The sequence below is a fragment of the Ovis aries genome, chromosome 2 (assembly GCF_016772045.2).
Source record: "Ovis aries strain OAR_USU_Benz2616 breed Rambouillet chromosome 2, ARS-UI_Ramb_v3.0, whole genome shotgun sequence".
Taxonomy (NCBI): Eukaryota; Metazoa; Chordata; class Mammalia; order Artiodactyla; family Bovidae; genus Ovis; species Ovis aries.
In genome coordinates this window covers 140,847,259-140,861,147 of record NC_056055.1, presented here as the reverse complement: position 1 = coordinate 140,861,147, position 13,889 = coordinate 140,847,259, and the positions used below count along the sequence as shown (strand labels likewise).

General features: G+C 38.8%; 1 protein-coding gene across 6 annotated transcripts in view; it reads left to right on the top strand.

Moving 5' to 3' along the window:
- CERS6 (ceramide synthase 6) overlaps window positions 1-13,889 on the top strand; it is a 348,157-nt gene that overhangs the window by 93,431 nt on the left and 240,837 nt on the right. For all 6 annotated transcript variants that reach the window (XM_060409808.1, XM_004004627.6, XM_004004628.6 and 3 more), the window contains exon 2: window positions 2,337-2,442. In XM_060409808.1, coding sequence (XP_060265791.1) covers window positions 2,337-2,442 — 106 coding nt within the window. The remainder of the gene's footprint in view (window positions 1-2,336; window positions 2,443-13,889) is intronic.

Below are 13,889 nucleotides of genomic sequence, written 5' to 3'. Positions count from 1 at the left end.
AGTATGTTTATAGATAATCATATTTATATATTTGTTTGATAATTTTGATTATCAAAATTTTAGAAGTTTAATGATCAAATGATATGCCTTCTTCAAGATGCTTATTAGTTCTGGAAATGTAAAGAAGTGTTTCTAAAAAAAAGTGATTTGAAGTTTAAAAAGAGGAGGAGTAAGGTGTAAAACATGGTATTGTATAAAATACTAAAAGAACCTTTTTGAATGTTTTTGTATGTTACTGGGAAGTGACAGTAAAGGTGAGGAAGTTGCTTTTGAAGAGATTCTATTGAGTGAATTTCTTGACTCTCCTGCTGTCTGCCTGCACATTGTTGTGGGGTACACAGAGAAGCTCTGTTAGCTTGTCAGCAGCGCTCACCGCAATGATGGCAACATTAAAAGTACATTTGCAGAACATAGCCAGTGGATCAAATTTGTTGCCCCCTCCTGTGTGTGCCTGGCATTGTCATATTCACAGATAAAGTGATTGGCCTCTGCATTTAGACTCTTCACTCTTTAGAAGAAGAAAACAGATCATATTCTTGATCAAGGATGCTGATGCCAAATTCCAAAAGGAAATTTGAACACAGCTTTTCAGAATTTGTAGGAATTATGAAGACAAGAGAGGGCTGGGGAGAAATCCAACAGGGAAGAATAGAAGGAAACCATTAGAAGTGTTGATTTTGGCTTTTATACCTAGTTAGTTTTGCTATTTTACCTTTTTTAAAAACAATGAAAAACTCTTGCTGATCCCATGTCTTTCCACACCTCTCATTATGCCTTATGATGAAGAGGCACTAACCACGAAGCAGGAAACTTTAGGAAACAAGTGGTCACTGCCCATCCATTTTTATTTCTTTCCACATTCGTAGCACCATGATTACTGTTTTTAGTGAAGACCCAGAGTTATTAAAAAAAAAATACTATACTTCTTTTACAAAGGTGAGGGCATAGGTAACATGTTTCTCATTCTAGCAAAGGTGGTTATTTTTCCTAACTTTGTTCCAGAGAGCCCAGTGAAAAAGGAATTAAATTGCATTTTCTGTGTATATCTTTACTGGTTTAGGCTTGCATGTACAGTTTTCCAGTTTTTTGCTTGAATACGTTTTTTCCCCTTCTACTTGAAATAGGACCCAGTGGGATATTATGAGGTACCATGTATGTAAACTTCATTAGTCCCTCTTTAAAGAAAAAAAAAAAAATTCCTCCCTTGTTTACTGTTCTTTAACTCATCCACATTTTTTTTTTTTTTTTTTGCCACACTATGTGGTGTGCTGGGTCTTAGTCCCCTGAACAGGGACTGAACCTGTGCTCCCTGCTTTGGGAGCTCAGAGTCTTAATCACTGGACCACCAGGGAATTACCCCCTGCCATTCACTATTATTAAAGAAACTTCATCTAAGATTTACTCATGGTCTGTTGTGTATATTAATCAGTTGCTTTTGGCAAACATTAAATGAATTTGGGTCGTACTTTCATGTAATATTGTATTCTTTGCATTTAGAGAAAATGTTAAATGTCACTATTGAAAAGGTGCATTGCACCCTATTTCTTGAACGTTTAGTTTAAAACAACTCTAATGCTTTTCTTTAAAAAAAAGTTTGAGAGACATCATCAGACCTTTGAGGCCCCATGTCCTCTGTCTGCATGCCTTCCGTGCCTCATTCACACTTTAAACACAGCCAGAAGTGCAGCTGAGACGTCCTGTTCTTGACCTAGTCATTTTCTTACGATAAAAATGGTGCAGCTGATGTTTATAATAATTTCAGACTTTTCAGCTTGGCTGGGACATCATGTTGTTTGACACCTTTCATGACTCCTTATGAGAAAGAAGCAAATAATCATAAAGTAAGGAATTTTAAGAAGTCATAAAAAAGTGGGACTGAACATAGCACACTTTGATCATAGAGACAACATGGGCCAGTTTTTGGACTGGGGTTGATCAAAAGCATACTCTGTTAGTTAACACTTTCTCAGTAAAAATATAACATGATTTGTAAGAAGAATATACATCATTTCAAAATCATAGTTTGTTTGCTTTTTGTATCTTATACCAGTATATTTCTCATTTGTAGTCTGTCTATCCAGTCAGTCTCATTAGAACTTACGTATTAGGAGGTTTAAATGTTTTTAAAAGATTTCTTTTTTTCATGTTACTGCTGAGGAATTAAAGGGGAAAAAAGTTAAATCTGCTTTATATAGGTCCTAATATATGAGTGTTAACAATGTCTACCCATAAAATCTTATCAACTCTTTATTGGGACAGCTGAGCAATGGTTACCTGATAACATTAAGAACAGCTATAGAGAGAATAACATGTGTTTTTTTTTTTTTTTTTTTTAGATTTGTAGCCAAACCATGTGCCATAGCCCTCAACATTCAGGCCAATGGACCACAGATTGCCCAGCCAAATGCCATTCTGGAAAAGGTCTTCACTGCAATTACAAAGGTATGATTGTCCTTTCCTGGGATATGAATTGTTACGACCACTATTCTTAGTCTGAAATCATTTAATTCCCTCTCTGTTGAGTTTGAGAACTAGCATTTGACTAGCCTCATGCTTGAAAGCATGGAAAGCACACAGGCACTGTGACTAAACTGAGAAAGGGAGAAGCCAAACACACGTGGGCATGTTTGAGACCTGTGTGTTTACTCCCAAGTGTGTGCGAGAAGCTTGGCTGTGAAGCACAGTCTAGACTAGACAGGGAGGGCACTAATTCTATGCCTCAGTCTCACCTGACATGGAGCAGCATGTATGTCTGACGGTGGGGTGGGACTTTGTGGAGGCGACTGGGGAGAGCTGAGGAATGATTACTGTAGCTGTGAGGAAAAGTGCCCATTTGCTTCCGGAGTTGTCCATATGTTCCAGCAGTTATGATACACAGGCCGACATGAACAGAAATGGGAACGATGGAGGGGAAAAAGAGCAGTAATATGAAGCCATGAAGAGCGAGGGTCCAGAGAGTTACAAAGTACAGATTCACTGTAAAGAAAATGGGGGAGGAGATGATCGCTCTGCTGAGAGTTAAAGTCCAAACCAGGGTGGAAAGAGGCGAGCGCGGGAGAGAGGGAGGATGTAGAGGAAAGATGGTCACCGACTGCCAGCTGGTCTCTCCTTCTGAACAAAAAGAGGAGGAAGAAGACGGAAGTCAGAAACCCTCAAGCTGAGGCCATGAAACTGCAAGTCACAGCATCCACATAGCTTATTCTTACTGAAATCTCTCCTTCACTCTTTCATGGAAAAGAAAGGAGAAGCGTAACAGTCTGTGAGAAATACTGTGCATTTGCGTATTAAATGGTCTGTTTTCCTGTCTTCATTTTTTCTGGGAGAATTTCTCAGGCTTCTAAGATGTGATTTGACCATGTTAAGCAAATTTTATTCCTTTTTTGGTATTTGTGTTGCTAACCATTTTTATTGGTTCTCTCTTGTTGTAAAATAATTAATTCAAATTTTCAAACATGTTTGTTTATTTTATGGTCTACATTTCTGCCAGGATTCTCTAGGGTTTTCCCCTCTATTCTTTTAAAAATGGTATTCTTCTCAGGAAAGAGAAAGAAAGCACACAATGTTTTTTATATCTCTGCTAAGAAGAAGAGTAGAGTGAGTGGGATTTTAGGAAGAAGAGTAGAATAAATGGAATTTTTGTTTTGTGGGATGATTTTAGACTGCCACTTTCTAACCTGAAGGGACTCGTGTGATAGAGTGTTTAAAGGAAGAAAATAGTAGGATGGAAATTGCATTTTTATTTATTAGTTTGTTGCAGCAAACACATTTCCCCCTCTAAAATAGCAGATGTGCAGGGAGTTATAAGGCCTTCCCAGGTGGCTCACGTAAAGAATCTGCTTGCCAATGCAGGAGTTATAGGAGATGCAAGTTTGATCCCTGGGTCAGGAAGATTTCCTGGAAGAGAAAAATGGCAGCCCTCTCTAGTATTCTTGCCTAAAAATTCCAATAAACAGAGGAGCCTGGCAGGCTACAGTCCATGGGGTCACAGAGAGTTGGGCACAACTCAGTGACTAAGCATACACACCCACAGGGAGTTAAAGGTTCATTTTTTCGCATGTGATTACAACATATTTGTATTTACCTTGTGAACTACCCTAAATGCATAAAAATGAATTTTCTACCCAAATGTTATGCCTCCCTTTAGGAATCCTGCGGTAGATGTTTTATTTCCCTTGCCTTATGTTTATTATGGTTACTAGGGGATTTTTCTCTATAAAGGTAATGAACGGATTTTGCAGCCAGGTTGACTGCTCTGGAGGATATTTGCTTCTAGCTAATTTTAATGATCATATTCTCTTGGTTTCCAAGGTGATTCTTTTGGAAATTTCTACATGATTAAAGCAGAAGCCTCAGGTTTTGAATTAAATGCAGCCAAGGCTGGAACTGTTTTTCCCTGAATTCTTTGTAGTTCGCCAGTGTTATCTGCGATATGAGAAAGGAACAGATCTGCTGTCCAAAATACAAGCAGCAGGATTTGGAGTGTTTGAACAATGATTGTCCAGCATCCTGGCCTTGGCCATGGTTTCAGTTCATCTTTGATGAAGGGCATGTTTATCATCTATCAAGTGTGAAGGGATATCCCCTAAGAACCCTTAAAATCTATTGCATGCAGGACTGGCTACGTAATTTTTGGAGGCTCGTGCAGAACTAAAAATGCAGGGCCCTTTGTTCAAAAAGCACAAAAAGGTGCCATTAAAGGCATAAAAAGAGAAAGCCTTTTCCTTTCTTGTGTAGTTTGTCTCTCTCTTGACCTGTCAGGATTTTTTATTTGGTATTTAATGCCATGCCTCTTAGGCATACTCATGAGGCAAGTGAAAACCCTGACAGATACCCAGGAACCCCACCCTGTGTAATTTAGTGCACACAGCCCACTAGCTGCTGAGTTCTGTCTCTTTCCAGCTCCTGGGCTAAATGTCTGTCCTTTTCAGGCCAGAGGGAGAAGTGGATACAGGCCTCTCCGCTTTCCATAGGCCCACTGTCCCAACCCATAGTGGACAGGAGACCTGCCAGTGTACTGCATTCTCTGCTCCAAGACATACTAGGTACCTGGATTGGAGGATTGGAGTGAGCAAGAGACTTATCCCCACCGAGTCACCCACTAAGTACCTTGGGATGCTGCTAGCCCAGGGTGCGGGTGGCTGCGACACCGTGGGGTGTGAACACCTAATCCCACCCCTTTCCATGTTTGCATCTAGGGCAGCAGTAGTCAGTCAGCAGGAGTGGGAAGGTGAAGCCTGGAGGCCCTGGGGAGCTAGAGGACAGGGAAGTAAGGTACCCAGCCTCATCTGGGGCAGTGACGGGACTGTGTGTGAGCCAAGACTCTGAACCCCTGACATATGCTTCCCTGTCCCAGTGGACTTCCTATACGAAACACCATCTCCTTAACACAATCATCAAGAATTTCAAGATGGCAACCACAGAACTTTAAACCCCAAGTGTGAGCCCTTCTGAGTCTGGATTCCTGTGTGAGTTCACTAGTCACATGCCCTGACTGAGCAGTTTTCATCTATGAAATTAGCTGATAAATGTGAAATGCTTCATGGTCTGGCTGTCTTTCCTGTTGAGGTAACATCTGCATGTCTTTTTCACTCTTTTTTTTTCCCTCTGTAAATCTAAAATTTTGTAAATATCTCAGAGAACCTACCTCTGTTGTAAAATAATTGAAAGTATTGGTTTTTGAGCAGACTTGAATTGTGTATTAGAGCACTGGCTCTGCTGTTGCAGATATTATGCAATAAGCATAACATTAGCCTTATGGCTTTGGGCTGTAAGTCAGTTAGTAAGTGAGGGAGCTTTTATTTGGGCCTGGAGGTCTCCCCTTTAATTCACATTAAGAGCACCTGAGGTGTTAAATGTAGATTGCTGCATCTTATTCCTAGAGATTCTGATTCAGTAGATTTGTGATGGGGCTCAAATATCACCAATTATAAATTGTTAGACTCATTCAAATAAATGGCATGATTATTTTTCTTTAGCGAATATTTTGAGTTCATGTTTCTTAACTGATTATATCCAGAGTTATCTGAATGAGATAGATATAAATTAATCAATCATTTTATCTATTTATTTATATATCTTTCTAGCTTTTGGCATATATCTGTGATCGTAACAGCCTCATTTTCTCATCAAAGCAATTATTGAACCATTAAGGGTAAAATATATTTGTCAGCTCTGAAACTAGGTTTTATGATCTAGAGAATTATGAGATTATCATATCGTAATCTGCTTTTGGTCTATTTACACTGTATTTTAAAAATTATATGCAGGTTTCTGATTAGTTTTTCCAGATTCTCCTCTTATGCCTATTTTTCTTTTTCTTTTCCATCCTTGTATGTTTGTGTTTATGGAAATTAACCTGGGTATTTCTGGTATAAAAATATTTATCTAAGTCAGAATTATTAATTTTTTTCCTTGGGAGTCTTAAAAGAAGGAAAAGAACTATGGAGCAATTATAAAACATGACAATAAAAAATACACAAAAAAAGAAGGAAAATCTCACAATATTTATTTTTTTGGCAAACTAAGAGATATATATCTCCAGATTTCAAAATATATATAGAAAGGCTAAATAAAAACAGCTGGGGTTGGGCAGAAGCCAAGAAGGAGGATGTAAAAAGCATGAAGTGTGGATAGAGGACCCTGTGGGAATAGATTTCAGGAAAGCCAGCAAAAATGACATCTCCTAGAGGTAAAATCACTGCTGATGGTGACTGCAGCCATGAAATTAAAAGACGCCTACTCCTTGGAAGCAAAGTTATGACCAACCTAGATAGCATATTCAAAAGCAGAGGCATTACTTTGCCGACTAAGGTCCGTCTAGTCAAGGCTGTGGTTTTTCCAGTAGTCATGTATGGCTGTGAGAGTTGGACTGTGAAGAAAGGTGAGCATCGAAGAATTGATGCTTTTGAACTGTGTTGTTGGAGAAGGCTCTTGAGAATCCCTTGGACTGCAAGGAGATCCAACCAGTCCGTTCTGAAGGAGACCAGCCCTGGGATTTCTTTGGAAGGAATGATGCTTAAGCTAAAACTCCAGTGCTTTGGCCACCTCATGCGAAGAGTTGACTCATTGGAAAAGACTCTGATGCTGGGAGGGATTGGGGGCAGGAGGAGAAGGGGATGACAGAGGATGAGATGGCTGGATGGCATCACTGACTCGATGGACTTGAGTCTGAGTGAACTCCGGGAGTTGGTGATGGACAGGGAGGCCTGGTGTGCTGTGATTCCTGGGGTCGCAGAGTTGGACATGACTGAGTGACTGAACTGAACTGAAAGGTAAAATCAAAATTCTATCCACTGTTTGCAACACTAGGTATAGCAACAAGGCTAGTAGGTGCCCTTCTAGACTCAGTTTAATTCAAAGAAGTGGAAGAGGTACACAGAAAACTACGGGTGGATGGCACATTTTCAGGAGGCAGTGTTCTTTGAAGGCAAGGGATAGGCTACCCACTCCAGTAGTCTTGGGCTTCCCTGGGAGCTCAGACGGATAATAATCCACCTGCAATGCAGGAAACTTGGGTTTGATCCCTGGATTGGGAAGATCTCCTGAAGAAGGGAATGGCTACCCACTCTAGAATTCTTGCCTGGAGATTTCCATGGACAGAGGAGCCTGGCAGGATACAGTTCTTGGGGTCACGATGAGTCAGACACACCTGAGCAACTTTCAGTTTCACTTTTCTAAACTACAGAAGTACCCTCCTTGCTCCCTATACTACCAGTAGCTGGTCAAGAAAATCCAACTCAGTCAATGATGGATAATAAAGAAGAAACACAGAATCAAAGATAAGAAAAAGAATATGTAACATCAGTTACTAACAAAAATTGTCACTGCAACAAGAAGGCCACAGGGCAACTGAAAATTGCAATCAAATATTTTACCTTAGACTTTATTTTTTTTAATAAGCAATAACTCTGTTCAGGAAGACCATAAAAAATGAAATAGAAAACCTAAAGCAAAAAATAGTTGATCAACAAGAAGAGATGCAGTATGAGCTGGTTAGTTCAGGGGAAAAGTACTAAAACTATCACAGAAATGAAGACAAATTTGGAAAGAACACAGGAAACACTAAATGTTGCAGAAATCTCAGTGGGGAACATGGCAGATAGAAATAATAAGCTGAAATAAATGAAATGAAAAAGAGATAAAAATAATTAGATATATAGAGCAAGCAGATATAGCATCTATATAATTGGAGTCTCTTAAGGGAAAGTAGTCTACTTTTTTGTGACCCCATGGGCTGTGGCCTGCCAGGCTCTTCTGTCCATGAAATTTTCCAGGCAAGAATACTGGAGTAGGTAGCCATTCCCTTCTCCAGGGGATCTTCCTGACCCAGGGATCAAGCCTGGGTCTCCTGTATTGCAAGCAGATTATTTACCATCTGAGCTACCAGGGAAGTGTGAGGAAAAACAAAGTAGAATAAATGTGGTAAGAAAATTTTCCTAAAATAAGTGGAGATTTATAATATGTTAATAAAATGCAGTAAAAATAGACCCAAGAAGGTTTACACCAGGACTTATTAAAATATTAGACTTGAAATATAAAAGAAATAATTCTTGGACAGCAAAGCATTACAAGCAAAAAAGCAAAAAAATTACATCATTTGTCTAGGGAAAAACATCCATATGACTTTGGTCATCCCTGTAGCAGTATTGTGTAGGACAACATTTTCCAGTATTTTCAAGGAAAGTATGAAGTAAGACTTTTTATATTTAGGTAAATAGTTTTTATAGTGTAAAGGCTAAAGACAAACATATTGAATTTGCAAAAATTGAGAGGAATTGTTCCCATGAGTCCTTTTTTGAAGAAACTTTGTATTTGGAGAAGGGAATGGCAACTCACTCCAGTATTCTTGCCTGGAGAATTCCATGGACAGAGGAGCCTGGCGAGCTACAGTCTATGGGGTCTCAAAGAGTCAGACATGACTGAGTGACTAACACTTGTAAGTATTAATTTCAGCTGACCAAGAGATTGTTGGGAATATTGATGAGTTTTGAATACATTTAAACTGTAGAACTGAGATAGAAATGTGAGGATTAGGATGACAGAACAGAATGTAAACATTATATGCTCTCACAATGTAGAAATGATACATCTCACAATAACTGAGTCGAAAAAGGGAAGGAAGTGGGAAGTAGAGCAAGTTCATTAACTGCATAAGCTCTAATAGCTGGGAGTCAAAGCTTATCAGTTTAAGCAGCCAAATTGAGTAATAGAAGAATGAGCGTATTAAATAGTACATGAGTAAACTCTGAGAGAGAAAATTACTGACTAATATTAGGTGAAAAAGGGAGAAGAAATATGCTAGTTTTAAATATTGTTCATTTGGAGTTTTTATTGACTGGAAACAGAAGAAAAGTCCTATGGTTATGTGGATTACCAGTAGAATAAAAATTACACACACAAAGAAAGGGACATCAGCCATATTGGATTTGATAAAATTTAAAAAATTAAACTATGATAACAGAAAACACAATTAATGTGAAATAAGTATAAATAAGTGCTTCCTAGTGCCTCAGTGGTAAAGAATCCACCTACCAATGCAGGAGGCATGAGTTCGATTCCTGGGTTGGGAAGATCCCCTGGAGAAGGAAACAGCAACCCACTCCAGTATTCTTGCCTGGAGAATCCCCATGGACAGAGGAGCCTGGTGGGTTATAGTCCATGGGGTCACAAAAGAGTCTGATAAGACTTAGTGACTAACAATAACAACAAAGTATAAACTTTTATCAATGAATATAAGTGGGTTTACCTCATCTAATAAAAATAATTCAGATTTAGGTCACATAGCTTATGAAATTTACCTTTAGATAAAGTAACTATAGACATTGAAAATAAAAGGATGAGTAAAGGTTTATAGACAAATATAAATAAGAGAGTAGGGTACCTGTTTTTATTTAAAGAAAGAGTTCTGGACCAAAAGGTTGAAATGAAATGAAATATTGGCTTTTTATTGCCAAAGGATACAATTCACAATGAAATTTAAATGGTTATGAATATACATGCATTAAATATGAGTGTATCCGTATACTTATAGAAAAGAACAAAAGAAAAACTTATTTAATAGTAAAAAATTTTAATTTTACATCTGGGTCATGACAGGTCAAAATATGAAACAGAACATATAAAATAAAAAACAATATAGCAACTAATTCTGAAAAGCATAATGAGGATGACTAAAGGAGTACATTTAGAACCCTGTATTCTGAATGTAGAGACTATACTATCTTTTCAAGAACATGTTAAATTTTTTAAAAAATTAACCTTTACTTATATAAAAATGGTGACAAACTTCTAAAATAAGCACAATTTACTAATACTAGAAATCAGCAAAGCTCTTGTTTTCTTAATTAACTTTTGTGTAAAAATAAAATTTTAGAATATTTAGGAAACAGTGATGAAAGTACTACTTATGTACTATGCCAAAGTAGTACTCATATGAAAACTCATATTCATATACATATACATATATTGTACATATATATAAAACCACTTGCTTAAACATTGGAAAAAGAACAACAAACTGAAGGCAAACAGAAGGAAGAAATTAATAAAGATAAACATAGAAATTGAGTTAGCAAAACTATAGTATGGAAAATTAATCCAGAATTACCTGCCTGTTTAATTTTTTAAAACCAGTCAGCTAACATTTGTGTCCGTGAGTCTGAGTGAACGCCGGGAGTTGGTGATGGACAGGGAGGCCTGGGTGCTGTGATTCATGGGGTCGCAAAGAGTCGGACACGACTGAGCGACTGAACTGAACTGAACTGATATGATATGTGTATATGTGTCAAAGCTATGGTTTTTCCAGTAATGTATGGATGTGAGAGTTGGACTATTAAAAAAGCTAAGCACCGAAGAATCATGCTTTTATTTTTTTAGTTTTTTATTTTTTAAATTTTAAAATCTTTCTTACATGCGTTCCCAAACATGAACCCCCCTCCCACCTCCCTCCCCACAACATCTCTCTGGGTCATCCCCATGCATCAGCCCCAAGCATGCTGCACGCTGCGTCAGACATAGACTGGCGATTCAATTCTTACATGATAGTATACATGTTAGAATTCCCATTCTCCCAAATCATCCCACCCTCTCCCTCTCCCTCTGAGTCCAAAAGTCCGTTATACACATCTGTGTCTTTTTTCCTGTCTTGCATACAGGGTCATCATTGGCATCTTCCTAAATACCATATATATGTGTTAGTATACTATATTGGTGTTTTTCTTTCTGGCTTACTTCACTCTGTATAATTGGCTCCAGTTTCATCCATCTCATCAGAACTGATTCAAATGAATTCTTTTTAACGGCTGAGTAATACTCCATTGTGTATATGTACCACAGCTTTCTTATCCATTCATTTGCTGATGGACATCTAGGTTGTTTCCCTGTCCTGGCTATTATAAACAGTGCTGCGATGAACATTGGGGTACATGTGTCTCTTTCAATTCTGGTTTCCTCGGTGTGTATGCCCAGCAGTGGGATTGCTGGGTCATAAGGTAGTTCTATTTGCAATTTTTTAAGGAATCTCCACACCGTTCTCCACAGTGGCTGTACTAGTTTGCATTCCCACCAACAGTGTAGGAGGGTTCCCTTTTCTCCACACCCTCTCCAGCATTTATTGCTTGCAGATTTTTGGATCGCAGCCATTCTGACGGGTGTGAAGTGGTACCTCATTGTGGTTTTGATTTGCATTTCTCTAATAATGAGTGATGTTGAGCATCTTTTCATGTGTTTGTTAGCCATCCGTATGTCCTCTTTGGAGAAATGTCTATTTAGTTCTTTGGCCCATTTTTTGATTGGGTCGTTTATTTTTCTGGAATTGAGCTGCATAAGTTGCTTGTATATTTTTGAGATTAGTTGTTTGTCAGTTGCTTCATTTGCTATTATTTTCTCCCATTCAGAAGGCTGTCTTTTCGCCTTGCTTATATTTTCCTTTGTTGTGCAGAAGCTTTTAATTTTAATTAGATCCCATTTGTTTATTTTTGCTTTTATTTCCAGAATTCTGGGGGGTGGATCATAGAGGATCCTGCTGTGATTTATGTCTGAGAGTGTTTTGCCTATGTTCTCCTCTAGGAGTTTTATAGTTTCTAATCTTACATTTAGATCTTTAATCCATTTTGAGTTTATTTTTGTGTGCAGTGTTAGAAAGTGATCTAGTTTCATTCTTTTACAAGTGGTTGACCAGTTTTCCCAGCACCACTTGTTAAAGAGATTGTCTTTACTCCATTGTATATTCTTGCCTCCTTTGTCAAAGATAAGGTGTCCATATGTGTGTGGATTTATCTCTGGGCTTTCTATTTTGTTCCATTGATCTATATGTCTGTCTTTGTGCCAGTACCATACTGTCTTGATGACTGTGGCTTTGTAGTAGAGCCTGAAGTCAGGCAAGTTGAGAATCATGCTTTTAAACTGTGGTGTTGGAGAAGACTCTTGAGAGTCCCTTGGACTGCAAGGAGATCCAACCAGTCCATTCTGAAGGAGATCAGCCCTGGGATTGCTTTGGAGGGAATGATGCTGAAGCTGAAACTCCAGTACTTTGGCCACCTCATGCGAAGCGTTAACTCATTGGAGAAGACTCTGATGCTGGGAGGGATTGGGGGCAGGAGGAAAAGGGGACGACAGAGGATGAGATGGTTGGATGGCGTCACCGACACAATGGACATGAGTTTGAGTAAACTCTGGGAGTTGGTGTTGGATAGGGAGGCCTGGTGTACTGCAGTCCATGGGGTTGCAAAGAGTTGGACACGACTGAGCGACTGAACTGAACTGATATGTGTATAAAATAACCCACGACAATGTTATTTATTGCAGCATTGTGTATAGTAGTGGAAGTGTGGAAGCTACCTGAGTGGGCATTAGTAGTGGAGTGGATAAGTAAATTGTGGCATGTCCATATAGTTCTACAAAAGGAGGGTGTTCCTAATATTGTGATATGGAAATATTCCAACATATATTGTAAAGTGAAAAACCCAAAGTCCAAAATAATACAACAACTTTGTGTGAAGGTGTGAGGGGATGGATACAAGAAGGCATATCCAACTTTGCTTATATTCGATAAGATAACTTTAAGAAGAAATTGAATAGCCCATTACCTGGTAAGAAGGGGAGAGTAGGAACTGAGAGAATAGGTACAAATTGGAAGGTGAAATTTGGGATAATTTTTATTTTGTGAACCATATGAATGGTTTACCAATTCAATAGACTTAGAAAATGAATGAAAACTAAAAATGAATTCCTTTAAGAAAATAGTAGAGCCAGGGTATTCTGATTGTCAGTTCAGTTCTCTTCAGTTCAGTCGCTCAGTTGTGTCCAACTCTTTGTGACCCCATGAATGGGAGCACGCCAGGCCTCCCTGTCCATCACCAACTCCCGGAGTTCACTCAGACTCACGTCCATTGACGTGATGTCATCCAGCCATTTCATCTTCTGTCGTCCCCTGCCCCCAACCCCTCCCAGCATCAGAGTCTTTTCCAATGAGTCAACTCTTTGCATGAGGTGGCCAAAGTACTGGAGTTTCAGCTTTAACATCATTCCTTCCAAAGAACACCCAGGGCTGATCTCCTTCAGAATGGACTGGTTGGGTCTCCTTGCAGTCCAAGGGACTCTCAAGAGTGTACTCCAACACCACAGTTCAAAAGCATCGATTCTTTGGCGCTCAGCCTTCTTCACAGTCCAACTCTCACATCCATACAGGACCACAGGAAAAACCATAACCTTGACTAGATGGATCTTAGTCAGCAAAGTAATGTCTCTGCTTTTGAATATGCTATCTAGGTTGGTCATAACTTTTCTTCCAAGGAGTAAGCATCTTTTAATTTCATGGCTGCAGTCACCATCTGCAGTGATTTTGGAGCCCCAAAAAATAAAGTCTGACGCTGTTTCCACTGTTTCCCCAT